General features: G+C 49.3%; 1 protein-coding gene across 1 annotated transcript in view; it reads right to left on the bottom strand.

Annotated features, from left to right (window-relative positions):
• cbx7b (chromobox homolog 7b) overlaps positions 1-20439 on the bottom strand; it is a 31242-nt gene that overhangs the window by 4035 nt on the left and 6768 nt on the right. Inside the window, exons 4-5 of the mRNA XM_084322699.1 lie at positions 20220-20286; positions 19137-19539 (exon numbers count right to left, since the gene is read on the bottom strand). Of these exons, the coding sequence (XP_084178825.1) occupies positions 19137-19539; positions 20220-20286 (470 nt within the window). The remainder of the gene's footprint in view (positions 1-19136; positions 19540-20219; positions 20287-20439) is intronic.

Here is a 20439-nt window from a genome sequence, read left to right as displayed (position 1 = left end):
AAGCAGCGCGCGACGCAGCCCATGCCCAGCGCGAGGCAGAGCGCGACCGGCTGCAGGCGGAGCTGATGGACAAACTGGTTGCCATGGCGACACCCCCTCACTCCACACGGAGCTCTCAGAGATCGTCAAGACATGGGTCTAGGACACATTCCCCTACCCGACGAAGCGACCCGGGACCCCGCCAACAGGAGGATCCTGTCCACGTCTCCGAACCCCCTCCCCAGCCGGTCCATACGAGACCCAGCAACCGGGAAGAACCGGACCACGCCGAGAGACTGAACAGAAGACTCCAGGTCCTAGCAGAGGGAGAGGAGGAGGAAGAGGAGGAATGTCAAGCCGACCAGCAGCAACGTACTCTGGCCCAGGGGGCCCAGTACAGCCCCGACCAGCAGCAACGTACTCTGGACCAGGAGGTCCAGTACAGCCCAGAAGTTAGCCCCGAGGCCCTGCGCTACAAACCCCCGACTCCACTCACGGGTGAGTTTGACGCACCGCCAGCCCCGAGGAACAGCACCTGGGTACCCGACTTTCGGTACCCACCAAGTACCAGCCCAAGACGACACGCACGGGGAGACTCGCCTAGGAGGCCTCTTCCCCAACGCTCACCGATGTGCCAGTCATCCATGGCATCGTACCTTGGCACACCGACGTTTCCAGACTTCACCCATGAGAACCGAGCACAGTACACGGAGCTACGGATGTGCTTAGAGACAATGATGGTTGATGTAGCTGATGAACGCCACAAGTATGCTACCCTACTGAAGCACCTCAAGGTGCCCCGAGCGCACAATATAGCGCTGGCCTATGCCAACTCTACTACCCCATACACAGCGGCTCTAGCAGCACTAGACCAACGTTATGGACGCGTATGGGACTATGTGATACAGGAGATAAGAGACATTGACCGTCTCCCCCCAGCCAGAGACAACAGAGCGCTAGATGACCTGTCTATCAAGGTACAGTCCCTGGTAGGGATGCTGGGGTCCCAAAAGGAAAAGGGTATCTACGAACTGTACGCTAACTCTAACATAGAGAGGATATTAGAGAAGCTCCCTCCCGCCCGACAAGAGCGCTTCAGGCGGCAGAGAGACTACCGCGACCCCAACGGTCCAGAGGCATCCCTCCTAGACCTATCTGAGTTCCTCGCCAGGGAGGTCAGTAGCCTACGACTCGACACGTTCATATGGAGTGGACCAAGCCCAAGACTCGGACCTCGGGGACAAACGGATAACCGCCGGTTGGTGACCGTTATGCACCAAGCCGAATCAGTACCACACAAGAACCACAACACCCCCTCGACGAAAGAGGACCAGTGGAAGATTGAGTGCCAGTACTGTGAGGGAGAACATCGGCTGTACCAATGCGACACCTTCGGGAAGCTGACCACGGACGAGGTGAGTCAGTGGACCAAGGACCACCGCCGCTGCTTCCGCTGCGCGCGCAGCCACCTGGCAGCTGAGTGCCGCTTGAAGAAGAAGTGCAGCAGGTGCGGTGGCACCCACCTGGAGGTCCTGCATGACATCAACAGGCGTCAGCCAGGACAACAGAGTGGGCCCGTCGCGGTAATGTACCATGCCGAGGCGGTGGCACCAGCACCAAAGTTCCACCAGACCGCTCCCTGGTGTCCCGACTGCTACGGCAGACACTGGGAGCCACGGTGCGACTCGCACCATATAGATTCTACGTCACCACACACAGGAGTGCTCCACATTGACCAGCATAGCGGGACCCCCCCGTGTGCTCCTCAAAGTGGTCAGGGTGCTCCTGAGCTACGAGGACAAGGTCCTGGACACTTACGCCGTCCTGGACGATGGGTCTGAAAAGACTCTCCTCCTCGCTTCCGCAGCAGCCCAGTTGGGCCTGCGGGGTGTCAAAGATACCATGACCATACGCACCATCAGAAGGGACCAGAAGACCATCAAGGGTGAAAAGGTCTCCTTCAAGATAGCAGCGGTGGACCAGCCCGAGAAGCAGTATAGTATAACTAACGTCTTCACCAGCCACGACATAGGCCTGTCTCAGTACACCTACCCCATCCCACAGCTGATGGCTAAGTATGTGCACCTACGTCAACTACCTATACCGCTTATCGACGGCGCCACACCGACCCTGCTCATCGGCTCCGACCACGCGGACCTCATTCTCCCAATTGAGGCGGCCCACGTCGGACCCAAAGGATGCCCAGTCGCGGTTCAGACCCGACTGGGATGGACGCTCCAGGGCCCCCTCTACGGACTTGACAGTCAACCCACGTCTACACGCTGCCTACACACAGAGGCGAGCGACACCGGCCTCTCCCCCATACAGCAGAGGCTATTGACATTAAGCGAGAGGCCCGTGAGAGCACCGTGGGTACCAGAGGGAGTTCGGAACCCCACCCCCCTCAGCTGCGCTCCAGACGTAGCTGACATCGAACCCAGCACCCCAAGCGACTCCTTGACGGGGCGGCCGGGACCGGCCCCTCCTCAGATGGGGTACAGAGCAAACAAGAGAAACAGACGGAGGAGGAGAAAGCACAGCCAAGCACAGATCAAAGCAGTCTCAGGCCCGCTTCCTCCTAAGCCCCCCTTCATCCCGTCCAGTCGTCATGACCATAGACCAGTCACTACCCCGAGCTGCGTGGCCGGCCGGCCGCGTAAGCAAAGTGACCACTGGTGCCGACGGAAAGGTCAGAGTGGCAGAAGTGCTCGGCCAAGGGCGGACCTACAACCGACCCGTGGCGAGGCTGATAGAGTCGCCAAGGCTCCCCGACTCGCTTAATGACGACCATGACCCCCTGACTTTGTGACCTGCTTACCCTCATAACGGACATTGAGTAGTGGACAGTGCGGTTAATCTGTCTCTGCTTAGCTAATTAGGTGGGACTAATTAGGGGGCGGCTGTTACAAAGGGTCAGATTAAACCGAATATATATATTTATTGATTGATATATATTGCATAATATTTGTATATCGTTTGATATCCCTTGTATATTCCTTGTACATATACACGGAATGTCCCTTTAGCCTACTATAGCCCATAATATTTCATTCTCCTATTGGATGGCGTGCCACCAGGCGCCAGTGACTTACCCCCCAGAGCCGCCTTGAAAGCTACCGACAGGACTTGTCTCAACATGCCCGCTTCTGCCCAGGGCTACGAGACAGTGAGCAGGCTGGCACTCGTTTATCCCCCGTACATATAAATATGGCGCGGCGAATACAGAACTTCCTTTTCCAGTTCCCCCCTTTTCAGTTCGAGTTGAAGTTCAGTCTTGTTCAGTTACCCAAGTGACGTCTCACCCACCATGCAACGTGCGGTAGAGTAGGGCTCGTATTGCCTCAAATAGAGTCGTGTTATCCTACTACGTTTGTTCAACGTATCGTTCGCTATTTACTAGTAAGCCTTCATTACGAGTCAAAGACCACGTGAAGTGAGTAATTGTGTGTCTACATAGAGCACTTATTGCCGCGTGCTAATAGGATAGTAACGTCAAGTTCAACTGTGAACTACCGTGGACCACGGAGGATTTACACCGGTGATTGCAGAGCCCTTTCCGGCAGGATTATTATTCTTCATTGCTTTGACCAAGCTGCTGGAGCAGAGAACCGTCTAACCCGCTGCTGTGTGGGATCTACCGTGAGGACATCACTCGAGCCCGTCTCAAGGAGAGACTCCACGGCTTCATCTGTGCGGCGCGCACACTGGGACCAGCTGCCGTTTTCATCCGCTGCTCCAGGGAGTAAGATCGCCCCCCGAGCAGGGCTTGTATCGTCCCTGTGGAACCATTGACTTTGTATAGAGCATTGCCTCCCCCTGCTGGCTTACAACCGGTAGTACCCCCCCCTTCCCAGAGTACCATAGATAATTCCTAATATTCAGTATTGACCTGCCTACGCACATTCTTTGCCTTATAAGCGCATCTAAGTAATGTAATGTAATACTATTTGATGTAATAAATATTCTAAACAAGTATTTGTGTGGAAACCGTTTCATTGTGGAGGAGTTCGCATCTGATATACTTGTGTACGGTATGGCCAGTAATGTACATAAGACGGTAGTGGTTTAATGATACCAATACTTGATTAATACAGTCAGGGAATTGTACCCCTCAGTTACATTCATTGTTTTGTATTTCTAATAAAGTACTTTCGAGCATCATTTTCTGCATTCAAGATTCCAAGCTGTTTTTGGCTGGGCTCTGCACATACTAGCAATGTGCTTTGAGTGACAGTCACCCACACCGCGTGATACATACGAGAGAGAGCGAGAGAGAGAGAGAACAAGCGAGAGAGAGAGGGAGGAGAGAGCGTGTGCACGTGTGTGAGCGGCTCGACTCGCGATTGTGTGTAAAATGCAGGTGGAGAGATAGAGACAGATACAGGGAAACCGCTTCCGCATTATTCCCACTGCTCCGTTGTTGAGCGAATTGTTGATTGTGGGCGGAGCCTTCAACCACAGAGGGGGCTTAGATATGCAGATGAGAATTCTTCTACGTCAGAGGTACGCGTAAAATTCGAATGGCTTAGTTCAGTGGGGGAGGATCTCGTGACATCTGAAATGGAGCAATCCGCCAAAATGAGAATCTGAGACAGACAGTGTTAATACAACCCCACATTGCTAGAAAACAGTGCTAAACACTGGAAAAAGCTATTTATAAGACAGGGGACCTTTAAGAGGTTAACACATTGTGTGCGGGAGCTTAGAGGACTGTATATAGATTTCACCTTAGGGGGTTTGGTAGGATGCCTTAACTGCTAAACTAATTGTACCAAATTACACAACTGTTGAGTGAATAACTTAAAATGGAGTCACCTAGACTAGAAAGAGCGAGGAAACTGTTTGAATCATAATGCCATTTTTTATATAAACAAAAGGGGGAAAAAACATACATACAAATATTATTATCACTTTACACAATTCCTAATTAAATACTATAGCTAAATTTAGATGGGCGCCCAAATGGTTCTATTAAAGTGTTCTGGCCAACGTTGCCGCGGTTACCACTGCAGCAGGGGAACAATTCCCTCTGCAGTACGAGAGAGGTGGAGAGAGTTAGTAATCCTGGTGGTGAGAAAGAACCCGGATGGGTTCTGTAACGAGGAGTAGTCGACCGCTGCGTGGTGATGAGGGCGGGAAGACGCTGCCCGGTCCGATTGGCGCCACCAGTCTGCTCCTGCAGACCAGATGCTCCACTGTGGTGGATCCGAGTGTCTCCCTCCGCTCCGTAGTGCTGCACGCCGACAGCCACTGAAGACACGTTGGTCCCCTCTGTACAACAGGCTACTGCTAGTGGCTACTACATAGGACTGGTTGTGTCCTTTTACAGAGTCCCTTCGGCACAGACCCTATCTAAATGTCCTCTGGTCTGTATGATATGTCCAGTATAGAGCAGCTATCAACGCATGAGCATCGGGCTACGTTAAGTATTAGCTCCGAGCTAGCTAGCTTCGGCTAACTGCTAACGATAAATGGGGAATACTATACTGCCCTGTCAAGGCAGACCGCAGTAACTTCCAAACAGTGAAACTGAGAAAAATGGCTTTAAAGTTTTTTGACTTGCCATCCAAAATGTGTTATAGGTAGATAGATGATAGTACCAAGATTTAACATGTATTAATGAAGTAATCTTTAGGCATACAAAAATATGACATAATTATTTTAATTAACCCCCAAAAATCAGATACTACACTCTGCTGCACGATTTCCTTAAATAATTATACAGGTAATGTACAGGCAAAGTGCAGTAACTTCAAATACAATGTTGTTTTCCCTCCAGCTTTCATACCTTAACCTAGCCATTTTATTTGGATCATCATCATTCCAATATATTCAGGTGTTAAATTTCATTTTCAAAATGGCTAGGTTAAGTTATGAAAGCTGGAGGGAAAACAACATTGTATTTGAAGTTACTGCACTTTGCCTGTACATTACCTGTATAATTATTTAAGGGAACTGTGCAGCAGAGTGCAGTATCTGCTTTTTGGGGGTTAATTAAAATAATTATGTCATATTTTTGTATGCCTAAAGATTACTTCATTAATACATGTTAAATCTGGGTACTATCATCTATCTACCTTATAACACATTTTGGATGGCAAGTCAAAACACTTTAAAGCCATTTTTCACTGTTTGGAAGTTACTGCGGTCTGCCTGGTTTTTGAGTGTGATTTTGTAGTTACTGCAGTTTTTAAAACCCCATATCTCCAAAACTGAGCGACATTAACATCTGAAACTTGGTCACAAGATAAAACATTTATTGACAAGTTCAATTTCACTCATAACTAAATTTAGACTTTTTTTCGAGTTACTGCGGTTAGCCTTGACAGGGCAGTATAGTCCGCTGTAATGTGCTAATCCCAGACGTTTACTAAACATCGAATTAGCTGGTTACTAAAACTCACTCTCTCTTGGTGGAATAATGTCCGCTTGGTAAGCAACTTTACATCCTTGGTCACGTCAAACTATAACGTTACGTGACCAACGCTGGATGCATTTCTCCCAGTCTCGTTCTCTACCAGTCTGGGCAAGTTCAACGTTAGTTCAAGTGTCCTAGAGGAAGTGACGCACTTGCGCTAAACACTACCACCTCTGGCCCACTAGATGGCAGCACTGTCATATAACCTGAGATGCCAGCAGTAGGCAGACAGTGTAACATTATGTGGTAAATAATAACTTAGCTCCCACATATTAAACAGGTAGGTGAACTTAAAGGGGGGTAATCTTAGGTCTATTTTTACCTAATTGCAGACCCTTCAGCACAGCCGCCCCCTGATTTGCGGCGCTAATCAGTACTGAGGTCTGCTGAATGTCTAGTAGTCACTCAGGCTGGTCAGAGTCAGAGTACGGGGGTAGTCGGATCAGTCGAGCCACTGGTCTGTGGTAAGTTCTTCCTCCGACATCCACGATAGCCGAGCGGACTCTTCCATCTTGCCCTTTTACCACACTCTTCACCCCTCCGGTGAGCCAGCGGGCTCGGGGGAGCGCCTGATCCACGATCATGACTGGGGTTCCTGGTTCTAGGTTGCCTCTTTCAGTGATCCACTTGCGGCGGCCTTGCAGCAATGGGAGATATTCGGTGGTGAACCTCTTCCAGAATTGGTCGGCTAAAGCCTGACTATACCTCCATTGTCTTCTGCCGATGATCTCGGTGGAGGCGTAGACCGCAAAGGGAAGGGCCGCGTCTCGCCGCCCCATCAAAAGGCTGTTGGGTGTTATGGGGTCGAGATCGGCTGCGTCGCTACTGACGTACCCCAGCGGCTTGGAATTCAGAATGGCTTCAATCTCCACCAGCACTGTGTTGAAGACCTCTGCCTTAGGAACCTGTCCTCTGAGCGAGGCTGCTAGAGCAGCCTTTACTGACTTGACCTCTCTCTCCCACGTTCCACCGAAGTGGGGTGCATTTGGAGGGTTGTAGGAGAAGGTGACCTGTTGGGAGGCCAGCTCGTCCCTCAACTCCTCTTGATGGTAACTCTTGATGAATTCAGCTTCTCCTCCCTTGAAGTTCGTCCCGTGATCAGACCATAGGGTATGGGGTCGCCCTCTCCTTCCAGTAAATCGACGGAATGACTGGAGGAAGCTGTCTGTTGTCATTTCAGCCAGCACCTCGAGATGGACGGCTCTCGTGGTGAGGCACTTGAAGATGATTCCCCATCTCTTAGCAGTTGCTCTCCCGATCTCCGCCTTGATGGTGAAGGGAGCAGTCCATGCCCGTGTTGTGGAAGGACGCTTCTTGGAGACGGAGGCGGCAGGATGGGAGGTCAGCCATTCGTGGCATGATGGGTTGGGCTCTGAGCTTCTGGCAGGCTGTGCATGACCGTTGGTAACGCCGCACAGCCTCCCGGCCACGAAGTATCCAGAACCTTCTCCTGAGCTCCGTGAAGAGCCGCTCCGCTCCAGGGTGATACAATTTGGTGTCATAGTGACGAATCACCAAGTTAGTCACCGGATGCTTCGAGGGGAGTAGGATGGGGTGTTTGCTGTCCTCGGTGAGGCCCTGAGCCCGTCGTAGGCGGCCTCCGACACGTATGAGGTCTTTCTCGTCCAGTTTGGGGGCCAGTAGCCTCAGCTTGCCGTCTCTTGGTAGCTCCATCTTCCGTCCCAAGCACGCTATCTCGATCTGGAAGACCTCCCGCTGCACCCTCTGCAGCAACATGATCTCAGCTGCGGCGTAGTCGTCGGCGCTGAGGGGGGTCGGGTCTCCGGCACCGGGGTTCCGGTGGTGGAAGGTACGTACTTGGAGCTCTTCTAGGGTCTGGCAATGCTCAACCTTGGGACCGTCGGTGGTTGAAGGGTCTTGGAGTCCGGTGAGGCCGCAGAAGATGGACTTCTTAAGTTCCACCTCCACCTCTGCGTTCTCCAAGTTCGGAGGAGAAGGCCACTCTTCTTCTGGCTTGCGTAGGTATTCGGGTCCTCGGTGGTAGAGGTTGGGACGTGCCAATTCCTCAAGGGTCGCACCTCTGGTGATCACGTCCGCCAAGTTGACCTCTGTCGAAACGTATCGCCAGCAGCTGATCCCCACAAGCTCTTGGATCTCGGTCACCCTTGTTCCCACGAATACTTTATATCTGCACGAAGTTGACTGGATCCACTGGATGACTGTTGTGGAGTCGGACCACATCGACACCGCGTGAAGGGGGAGGTGCAGCTCTTCCTTCAGCATCTTTCCCAACTGGGCTCCACTTAGAGCAGCGCAGAGCTCCAGCCGGGGAATGGATTGCTGCTTCTTGGGTGCAACTCTTGAGCGTGCAAGAATGAAGGACACGTGGACTGTGTCGTCGGGCTCTACCGCGCGCAGGTACGCTACTGCACCATATGCCTTCTCAAACGCGTCACAGAATACATGAAGGGAGAGCTGGCTGCCGGTCAGACTGACGCTCGAGGGAAAGTAGCTCCTGGGGAACTCGATCTGTTGGAGGGTGGGGAGCTCTTCTTCCCACTTCTTCCACTTCGCACCGAGTGTCTCTGGTAGGGGGTCATCCCATCCCTTCGCCTCAGTCCACAGCTCGCTGACCAGAGCCTTGGCACGAGTCGTGTAGGGGTTGATGTAACCCAACGGGTCATATTGACTCGCCAGAGTACTGTAGATCGACCTCCTGGTTACGTAATGGCGAGTTTCGATCTTCTTTTGCCGGTAACACAGGGTGTCAGACTTAAAACGCCAGAGGAGACCCAGAGTCATTTCCTGGGCGTCCTCACTTGACTGGGAGAGCCAGGTCTCGCTGCTGTCAGCCTTTGCTTTATCTGGGAGGTCTCGGACGACCTCAGGGTCGTTGGTGGCCCACTGGCGGACCTCAAAGCCAGCGGTGGCCAGGAAGGTGCGTATGTCATGCACCAGCTTGTAGGCCTCTTCCGCGGTCTCCACGCTGTGGAGGCAGTTGTCCACATAGAAACTGTGGTGGACAGCATCGGAGACTCCGGGGGGTGCAGCGCCGTCGTCGACATGAAGCTGCAGGGCGTAGGTGGCGCAACACGGGCTGCAGGTCGTCCCGAAGGGCAGCACCTCCCACTGATGGATGGACGGTTCCGGCTCGTCTGGGTTTTCTCTCCACAAGAACCTCATGAGTGGCTTATCTTCGTCGAGCAAACACACCTGGTGGAACATGCGTTTGATGTCGCCACTGATGGCGGTCTTCTGTCGTCGGAAGCGCACCATGACTCCGAGGAGAGGAGGGGTCAGAGTCGGACCGGGCAGGAGATAGCGGTTGAGGTTCTGCTGGCGCACTTGAAAGCTGCAATTAAACACCACTCTGTTCTTTCCGTTGTGCTTAACGTTATGGTGGGGAAGGTACCATGACTCGGTACTCCTTTCCGCCTTCTCAGGCTTCAGCCTCCTGACGAGTCCAGACTCTATGAGCTTGCTCATCTCTGTGGTGTAGGCGGCAGCCGTCTCGGGGTCTCTGCTGAGTCTTCTTTCAGTGCTAAGCAGACACGGCTTCGCTACTCCTGGGGGAACCTTGAAGGTCGGCATGGGCTCTCTTCTCAAGAGCGGTGTGGCGTATCCGAGGACACCGTGCATGCAGACACGCTTGGTCTTGGCTTGGAGAAGATCCATCGCCGCCTTATCTTCCTTGGAGCGAGTGTGTATCTTCTCGTTTTTGTATGGAGCAATGTCCAGCTGCCACAACCTCTGAACATTCTCCAGCAGCGCCTTGTCTTCGTGCCCCGCTCCAATGAAGAGGCAGTGGGTCTGACGGGCGTTCAGATTTCTTAAGACTGATGGGGCCCTGCAGGGTCCAGCCCAGCGGAGTCTCCAGGGCGACGGGACATCCGGGTGGACCCTGGATGATGTGCTTGGGTAAAGTGAGGTTCACATTATCGGAGCCGAGCAGGAGGGTGGGCTTCACCTCCATTGCAGCGTTTATCCCCAGATTACAGAGATGTGGGTACCTCTTCATGAGGGACTCCATGGGGTAGCCGTAACTGGAGAGGCACAACCCGGCAGCTGTGAATACGCGGCTCACCTTGAAGACTTCCTTCGGCCGTCCGGCCGGTGTGAGGGTGAGGGCCACACTTTCTCCTTGAATAGTGGTGCGCCCTGGTTGGATGGTGAGGAGATCCAGCTCCTCTGCGTCGCCCACGAGTCCAAGGGTGATGGCAGCCTCACGCATCAGCAGCGTGCGCTCCGAGCCATCGTTAATAACCGCGTAGGTCTCCAGAGTCTTGTCGCGGTTCCGCAGGACCACCGGCACAATCTTCAACAGCACGCGGGGAGTGCTGCCCCTCACGGGGCCCACGTAGTAGTTGCGTATCTCTCTAGAGGGCTCATCACGGACTTCCGCAACGTCAGGCTTAGCCTTGTCGTCTCTATTGTTGAGGTCGTGGAGGGCCGTGATGTGGATCTTCCCGCACCCGCTCTGTCTGCAGGCATAGCTGTCAACATTTCGTTTTGAGAAAACGTGCATGTTTTAGCCCCGCCCCTTCTCCTGGCCCCGCCCCCTCAGCCCGCCCCCTCCAACCCGGCCCCGCCCCCTCCCAATGGAGCTGCCTCGTCGCTGCCATCTGCTGGTCAAAACCTGTATGTACCCAGCCATTTCATTGTAGGGTAAACTTTTCCTACTTAGAGTGTAAATGCTATGTAAATTATGGTTTTGTTGAACATTTGTATTTCACAGGAGAGAAACTGTATTCAAAGAAAGCTATTAAAATAGTCTTTGAATCTAAATATACTTTCTTTGTGTTGATTTTACATTAATTCCATGATTTTACTCAAGTAAATATCTGTTACAAGCTTCGGTTTTATGTAGAAAAATGCTGTTTTTAATCTAGATTAATCTAGATTGATTACAGAAAATTGTGAGATTGATTAGTTAATTTTTTTTATCTATTGGCGGCGCTGGTGTATATATTATATATATATATATATATATATATATATATATATATATATATGTGTGTATATATGTAATGTGTGTATATATGTCAGAGAATCAGCCCCTTGCGTCCTTAGTGTAAAGCATATGACATGGTGTATGTTTGTTCATTGATGTGACAGTGTCTGGCAACATACTATTGATGAATTGAAAATGGGGGACCCTGATGTAAACAAGACGAAAGTCTTTCTCTGGTCTGCATCCCCTTAACAATTGTATGTATTGAGCTGTACTGTACTGTACCCATTCTGCAATCTGTTAATAAAGTTTTCATTCATTCATTCATTCATTCATTCATTCATTCTTTTTATTTCTTTGTGTTTGTGATTTGTCTTGATGTGTTTGTGAAACTATAAAAGCAATCAATCAATGTATTACCATAGTGTCTTTATACCTTCATCACTGTAGGCTACATATTAATACTACAACTCGTTAAAGCTATAAAAAAATACCTATGGTCATTAATTTAGCAGTGGAAATATCATTTTGGAACAGTGTGTGTCTACAGAGAAATGTGAGATAGAAAAAAAGCCAATGCGATTTTGTGTTTTTCCTCAATAGCCTATCTCTGCAATGCCTGCGAGTTACCAGTAACTGTCATACCATGACAATTCACGACAACTTTTAAAACGGATCAATTATTATTTATAAATCGCATTCAGGAAATTGGGCGTCAGAGTGAAGGAGGGGGACGCCGAGGCGCAGAGCAAACGGCTGTTCACCAAGACATTTACACATTCCTTCCTGTATCACATACACAGTAACTTTGTATTGTTTTATCCACAGAAGATTTGCAAACCCTTTGTTCCAGTCCAGAGACAAAAGCCACAGAGTGGGCAATCAAGAGACACTGGCTAAGTTGACTTGACACCCTCGGTGCCGCATCAGTCTCTCCCCTGAGCTCTGAGCAAATCCGCTCGCTGTTCTGTTCTTATTCTTCTTCGGCTCGAAACCGTCTCCCGGTCTGACTTCCTGTGATAACGGTCTAATCTACACTGCTGCCACCTGTCGTCACGGAGGAGAATTGCACCCATTTTGTAAAAAAAAAAAAAAAAAAAAAATAGTACAAAATACATACCAATCCGTGCGCCGTAAAGACGGCGTGCAGAGGGTCGAAATACAGGAGAATCCCGGTAAAACCGTGCGTGTTGACAGCTATGGTCTGCAGGGTCCCTTGAGGGTGCAGTCCTTTGCTCTGTGCTCACGGGTGCACTTCCAGCACCGCTTATTCTCTATTATCCACTGTTTCTTTTCTTCTGTAGTCTTCTCCTTGAACACGGGACAGTTGTCTAGCCAGTGGACCTCTGTGCAGCACTGGCATGGCGGCGGAGTCTTCTTCTCTCCTTTCTTCTGGGAGGAGAAGCCTTGTTGGCCTTTCGGGGGCCCTTGGTGCTCCTTTGATGTGGTTTCATGTACGGTGGTCAGCACCCTAACGGGCCGCCCCGTTCGGTCGGACTTGTCTCGTCCACTGCGTCCATTGCCTCTCGGCTCTTCCCGCTTGGGGAGGCGGATGTGCCTCATCTCCGACTTCAGGAACTCTGAGAGCTCCATCAGGGTAGACAGTGGCTGTTGGGGGTGGAGACGCTTGTGTTCCCGTCGGAACCTCTCTTCCCTTTCCTTTGGAAGCTTCCTGACGAAGCGTTCTACGTTGGAGCCTGCATAGAGCTCAGTGCGGCCGGCGGCTCCTTGAAACGTCAGCAGGCTCACCAGAGCCTGTACCTTCAAGGAGTATGCGTCCAGGGCCTGGTCGTTCTTTATGTCTGCCATTTCTCCCAGCTCGTGGATCTCATCCAATATGTGGTCCCACGGGCGTCCCCAGCGCTCGTCCAGGGCCTGGATAGACGAAGTATAGGGGGTGGGGGAGTATGCGTTGGCAGTGCATATGAGCTTGGCCGCAGGCAGCCTACAGTGCATAGACAGCTCGATGAACTTCTGTTGCTCGCTGTGGTTGGCGGCGCCCAGGAGGAACTCCAGACACATCCTCATGTCATGGTACTGGCTTCTAGAATTATCTTTGAAGAATGGGATGGCGCTCCCGGGTGGGCGCTGTGGGAGCGGGTCGTACCTAGGGGCCGGTGTAGTTTCTGGCCAATGTTGATGGGATCTGGAGGTTGCTCTGTGTGTGGCGGGTAGCCGCTCGCGTTGAGAGGGGGGTGGCACCTCTCCTGGTGCCATATATTCCTCCTGCAGACGAGCCAGTCGCCTTTCCAGTTCTTCGGAGTCGGCCTTGTCCCTTCTTCAGGGTCGGGGATACGTAGCCGGGTGCTCCTCCCTTTCAGGCTGGCGGCCCTGGGGTGAGTTATTCCTAGTGGATGCTCTTGATGCTTGCCTGGAGGCAGAGGCCGATTGCAGTTGGGCGGTAGCGAGCCGGGTGTACTCAAAGGCCTGGGCTGCCGCTCTATCGCGCTCCCGCTCCAGTGCTTCCGCGGCTCTTCTCTCTCTGTCGAGCGCATCTCGGTGGAGCCACTCCTCTCTTGCGAGTGCATCTTGGCGTCGTTGAGCCTCTCTTGCGAGTGCATCTTCGCGTTGTTGTTGCATGCACTGGAACATGAGTTCTGTTTGGCTTGTAATGCTCCCTCTGCTCCGTGATCTGCTGGGGGGCCTACCAGTTCTGCGAGTGTCTAGGAAGAACTCTCCCGGTTGGAAGTGATTGAAGTCCTGCCCGCCGCGTGGCTCCACTCTGTCTGGGGGATTGATATCCTTTCCAGGTTGCGAGTCGGTTTCAGCGGAGTCACGCTCCTCTTCTTCATCAGACTCATCTTGGTTGGCGGTATTCAGTGGCGAGAAGGTAGTTATGTCTTTACTACACGGGACTGCCACCTGGTGTCTCTTCTTTTCTTCAGGCCGCTGGGGGGTGTCAGTTGGGTCTGACTCTGTTCTCAGAGTCTGATCTAACTGCGGTGTGGCAGCAGCACCCTCTACTGGCTGGGGTGTGCCTGCCGTCTGATCTAACTGCGGTGTGGCAGCAGCACCCTCTACTGGCTGGGGTGTGCCTGCCGTCTGGGTTGTAAAGTCCCCTACTGTCCGGTCAGCTGATGTGTTTAGCACATGCTGATTGCTCTCCGAACTAGGGCTACTGGGTGTACCCAGGACACAGTCATCTAGTCGGGAGGGTAATCTACGCTCTCTAGGAGCACGTGTCTTCCCTTCAGGGGGGGGGGGGGGGACCTTTTGAACCTGCCTCGCTCTTTCGTGACATCCTATCTGGTTTGCTCCGGTTCAAACGACCAAATTGTGCGGGAGCTTAGAGGACTGTATATAAATTTCACCTTAGGGGGTTTGATAGGATGCCTTAACTGCTCAACTAATTGTACCAAATTACACAACTGAGTGAATAACTTAAAATGGAGTCACCTAGACTAGAAAGAGCGAGGAAACTGTTTGAATCATAATGCCATTTTTTATATAAACAAAAGGGGGAAAAAACATACATACAAATATTATTATCACTTTACACAATTCCTAATTAAATACTATAGCTAAATTTAGATGGGCGCCCAAATGGTTCTATTAAAGTGTTCTGGCCAACGTTGCCGCGGTTACCACTGCAGCAGAGGAACAATTCCCTCTGCAGTATGAGAGAGGTGGAGAGAGTTAGTAACCTGGTGGTGAGAAAGAACCCGGATGGGTTCTGTAACGAGGAGTAGTCGACCGCTGCGTGGTGATGAGGGCGGGAAGACGCTGCCTGGTCCGATTGGCGCCACCAGTCTGCTCCTGCAGACCAGATGCTCCGCTGTGGTGGATCCGAGTGTCTCCCTCCGCTCCGTAGTGCTGCACGTCGACAGCCACTGAAGACACGCTGGTCCCCTCTGTACAACAGGCTACTGCTAGTGGCTACTACATAGGACTGGTTGTGTCCTTTTACAGAGTCCCTTCGGCACAGACCCTATCTAAATGTCCTCTGGTCTGTGCTATATATCGTCTGATATGTCCAGTATAGAGCAGCTATCAACGCATGAGCATCGGGCTACGTTAGGTATTAGCTCCGAGCTAGCTAGCTTCGGCTAACTGCTAACGATAAATGGGGAATACTATAGTCCGCTGTAATGTGCTAATCCCAGACGTTTACTAAACATCGAATTAGCTGGTTACTAAAACTCACTCTCTCTTGGTGGAATAATGTCCGCTTGGTAAGCAACTTTACATCCTTGGTCACCGTCAAACTATAACGTTACGTGACCAACGCTGGATGCATTTCTCCCCGTCTCGTTCTCTACCAGTCTGGGCAAGTTCAACGTCAGTTCAAGTGTCCTAGAGGAAGTGACGCACTTGCGCTAAACACTACCACCTCTGGCCCACTAGATGGCAGCACTGTCATATAACCTGAGATGCCAGCAGTAGGCAGACAGTGTAACATTATGTGGTAAATAATAACTTAGCTCCCACATATTAAACAGGTAGGTGAACTTAACACTTTAATCGCCGAAGATGCTGGGCAGCGTCTTTCCCCGCCATGCTTATTCTGCCGAAGACGCTGGGCAGCGTCTTTGATATCAATATTTCAAAAATCTGTGATCGAAATCATATTTCTCCCCCGGAGACATGATATGTACTGTTGAGCCCCTCCCAACTCTCCAACGGTTCAAGAGCGCCATCTGGTGGCCGATCGGCGGATCGCCCAAACAGGAAGTGATGCGGATGAAGTGGTGCTCACCCATATTTCGTCCGGGCACTCGCTATCGTTAGCGGGACTCCATCTTGACACACTGGATATCGATCGATTGCAAATAACTCGATAAACAACATGATTTGGACGTATATACTATTATACAACCTGGAAATGGATCGGATATTTCTACATCCCATAATAGGAATATTTCAGCTCCACGCTCATCGTCCAACGGCGCGAGGAAGATACGGTAAGATTCAGCGTTATTTTTTAACGTGTTCGATATAAACTGCTCTGATGATCATATCACCCACACTAGATGAATGATATAACGTTGGCCACGGAATTATAAACGACCCCCCGCCCATCTGGTCAACATCAGATCATACTTAGTAACTCCTAGAAGCACGTCCAGTTGAAATTTTTTATCTCGCACAGATTCCTATCAAACTGTATTTCATCATCAATATAATGCATTTGGGGCTATAAATCAAGTTCTGGAGAAAGCTGCAGAAAACGATAAAAACATACTTATACTTTAGACCGTATTTTAGTATGAATATGTGAATGAAAAAGTATAACGTTGCTACACCCTGAACAATAGATATAGGACGTTGAATGGGCCATAGTAATGTCAATTTAGCAATACAATTTAAAAAGTTATAGCCCTGCAAAGAAGGGGAACTTCTCCATGTTAAATAGGGCTGGCGAGGGATGGTAAATTATGAATTTAACCCTGGCGATCAAAGTGTTAAAGGGGGGTAATCTTAGGTCTATTTTTACCTAATTACAGACCCTTCAGCACACATTGGGTGCCATGCAGTATGCCCATCTTTACCACTCTCTGCCAGTGGCTCACCTTCTTTGCAGGGCTATAACTTTTTAAATATTATAGCTATATCGACATTACTATGGCCCATTCAACATCAGGTATCTATCGTTCCGGATGTGGGAACGTTATATTTTTCCATTCATACATTGTCGTGTTAGTACCGTCGAGAATATAAGTATGTTTTTAGACTGTATAGCAGTCATTCCTAGAATGCACGCTATAGGCCCTGACGCATATTATACATTATTGATTGGCGTTTCGTCCATATACACGCTATATAAAAAATTTCAAATGCATATGATCGCTATACATTATGCTCCATCATGCGTGAAGGAAAGGGGGGGGGGGGTCGTTTATGATTCCTTGATTGTCACCAACGGGTTTCTTTAGTAAGACAGTGGGGCTGACCCCTATTAGTCGATTAATCGGTCGAAAGGAGCCGTAGTCGACTGCCAACCTCTTAGTCGAATACAAAAAATTAAATTAAATTATAAATAAATAATAATAAAAGTATACTCGTTATTGGCAATTAATGTGTTAATAATACATCCACAGAGCTTTTAAAAAGGTGCAGAATAAAAGTAGCTTCTCCCCCAAAAGAATAATTGATTAATTAATTCATCATTTAAAAATGTTTGCGGGTCCAAAAATGAATGTTGTTGTTTACATGTTGCGTGCATGCATCCCCTCCCTACTTCCCATTTCCCCCCATGTGGAATGCACCTGATTGGATAAATGCCATGCTGGTGCTCTAAAGCGACATCTAGTGGCTGAATGTTATCTATAGCACCTTTAATAACAGCTTGACACTGATATTTATTTATAAAAATTAATTAAAAAGGAAGAAATCCTGTGTCATGCCTTTCTTTTTGCCTGTTTGCTATTATCTGTAATAAGAGTCAGAAGGTCTGATCTCCGGTGGTGACTGTTGATCCCCAGAGCCATTCATGTTGATGAAAATCAACCCAAGTAATAAATAGGTTTTATTTGTGGAAAGATCTATGTGGTTTCCCATTGTTCTACATTTGTGTTCAACGATGGCTCGGAAACAGAGGGCGGGTCAAAGTGCAAAGACCTCACTCTCTTCTACCACAAGAGCTTTAGCAGCAAATCTCCCACAATACACTCATTCGCACAGTAGCGTTTGTGTGCTTAACACTTTGATTACCAGCCATGCGGTGCGCCTTACCCCGTTGAATGCAACCACCGACTTCAATGATAGTGCTCTCATATTTGTGAACGCATAAACTATGTCTTAAATTATGGCTATGTGTCTAATCTGGCCGTCGCTTATCAATGATTTATTTGCAGTCAACATTGTCTAAACGGATTGTTTTTTTTTTAATCGGTTCATTTCCGTTTTCATACCATTTTGAAAAACCCTCGTTTTCTTGAAAGTTTCAGGAAAATATAAAGATTCTGTGATAAACGCCCTTTACTGGAGTATTCTGGAATACACAAAAAAGTTGTCATTTTTCGGCCTATTTATGAATCGTTTTCAAATAAACTATAGATTATCGATAGTATATGTGTACTTATGCACGCTATATAAGCAGGCTGAAAAATCGATTCTCTCATTTCCTGATCAGCACACACACACACACATATGGCACACGCTGATATCTCTGTGAAAAAAGGTCTGATTATCCTAAGACTGGTAAAATAGATTCCTTACCTCAGATCAGATGTTCTCCAAAAAGATTATTCCAATTCCTGATCGGCATTCCAAATATCGATCGTGTTTATTGATTCAGTGCTGGGTACTGGAAATATGTATTCCACGCTGTTTTGCGGCTCGGCAATGACTTGGATCCTCTCGGATGGCTTGCCGGAGGAGTAAAATGAGGAAACAGGATTCCCCCCCCCCCCCATGTGTTTCATTCAGTCTAATCCAATGGGGTGCAGTACAACAGGGAGACGATAGGGGGCGGTATTTTCCCAATGGAGCTCAGAGAGAGTTTGCAGCACTAACGTGAGACTAGATTGATGAAATATGAATTCAAATCGCTAATAAATAAAAAAAAAGACAAAAAAACGCTGTTTTTTTGTCGTCGCTGGCACTCAACGGTTGGCATGAACTAACGACATAGTGTTGTTGGCACTCAAAGTGTTAAGGTAATAATGGGAAAAATACCAAAAACAAGTCTTATGTCCATCTCTAATTAGATGTATCCTTTAACCAGCAGCTTATTGTTTGTTGGCTGCATTCCCACCCGGTGAAGCCTGCCTGAGGTGGCCTGCTCATAGCGACGAACAGGTTACCGAACAGAGGCAACGCACATCCTCCTGGTAAACTAGATCGCTTCAGTGATTCAAGTTTACTGGCTGACTAAGTGACACTTACCGTTTAGAATGCCTGCACACATGACGACCCCTCTCTCAGAGTCTCTCTGGGTCTCCTCCTCCATATCCTTCTCCTCCTCCTCCTCATCTTCCTCCTCCTCCTCTTCTTCTTCTTCTTCTTCTTCTTCTTCATCATCTCCTTCGTCTTCGTCTTCCTCTTCCCTGCTCTCCCAGTATCCTCGGGCGGGGGTGGGGGGGTTCGAGGTGAGGCACCGGAAATGCGACGTCCCGGTTTTGTATTTGTGATGCGCCAAGCGGGGCGGGAGGACGCGTCTGCAGGCCCCATACGACGGATCCTCCTCGACCTCGGGGTCCAGTGAGCGGGTCAGCGAGAGACGCAGGCGAGCGGGAGGCTTCTCTGGGGCCTTGTGGGCACTCCGGAGGTCCATGGTGTATATGGTATTCTGAGAGAGAGTGAAGGGAAAGGACAATGAAGAAAAGGCTAGAGCACCGTTTGAATAACGCCTCCTATAAGCCTGCTGGTATATTTACTACAGTTTGAGAGAGACTTCTACTGCAAGCCAATCAGAAAGGTGCAACTGGCAATGATAACTATAGTATACCAACAGCATGCTGTATGTCAGCCTTTATGTAGTACTTTATTTAAAATATGTAAATAAAGCACTAATCGACCACAGGAAAAAGGTACATATTGTACATTAGGCCATACATAATATATTGACGTATTTACGAAAATGTACAATGTACTGTATATATTACAAATAAGTACATATTCAGGTGGCTTCTAGTCTAGTGGTGAGAGCACTTGCCTTGACCTGCGACCACAATCATTGTTGGTTCGACTCCCGGTAGCGGTTTGTTTTGGACTTTTGACGATACGAAACGTAAATATATTACTTATACAAGGCGTAAATATATTACTCATGGCTACAACATAATGTATATTATGTGTATCTTTTTTCCTGTGGTTGATTAGTACTTCATTTATGTTTTCTGATGAGACTGTGTTGCAGCAACAGCATGCTGTATGTCAACCAGCGTTGCATGTGTTCCTATTCCTCTCGACAACAACTCAATCAGCTTCATTTTGTGTCTAAATCTACTGGTGTTTGGATACAATTACCTGCAGAAGGAGTCGTTTGGGTTTGGGTCCTCTTTTCCTATATCCAATAGCTCTTTCTCTCTGCTCTCTGTTAAAAGCAAGCATAGAATGGTGTAAGTTATGAATTCTATGTCTGTAATACTGAGTTAACAATAACTATACGCTTTTTGCCCTGGGGCATCCCGCCTGTGGAACGCCCTCCCTGACCATCTGAGGGCACCCAAAACTAAAGGGGCTCAAA

The sequence above is a fragment of the Notolepis coatsorum genome (assembly GCF_963971535.1).
Source record: "Notolepis coatsorum genome assembly, chromosome: 10".
Lineage (NCBI taxonomy): Eukaryota > Metazoa > Chordata > Actinopteri > Aulopiformes > Paralepididae > Notolepis > Notolepis coatsorum.
This window is presented reverse-complemented; position numbering and strand designations above follow the sequence as displayed.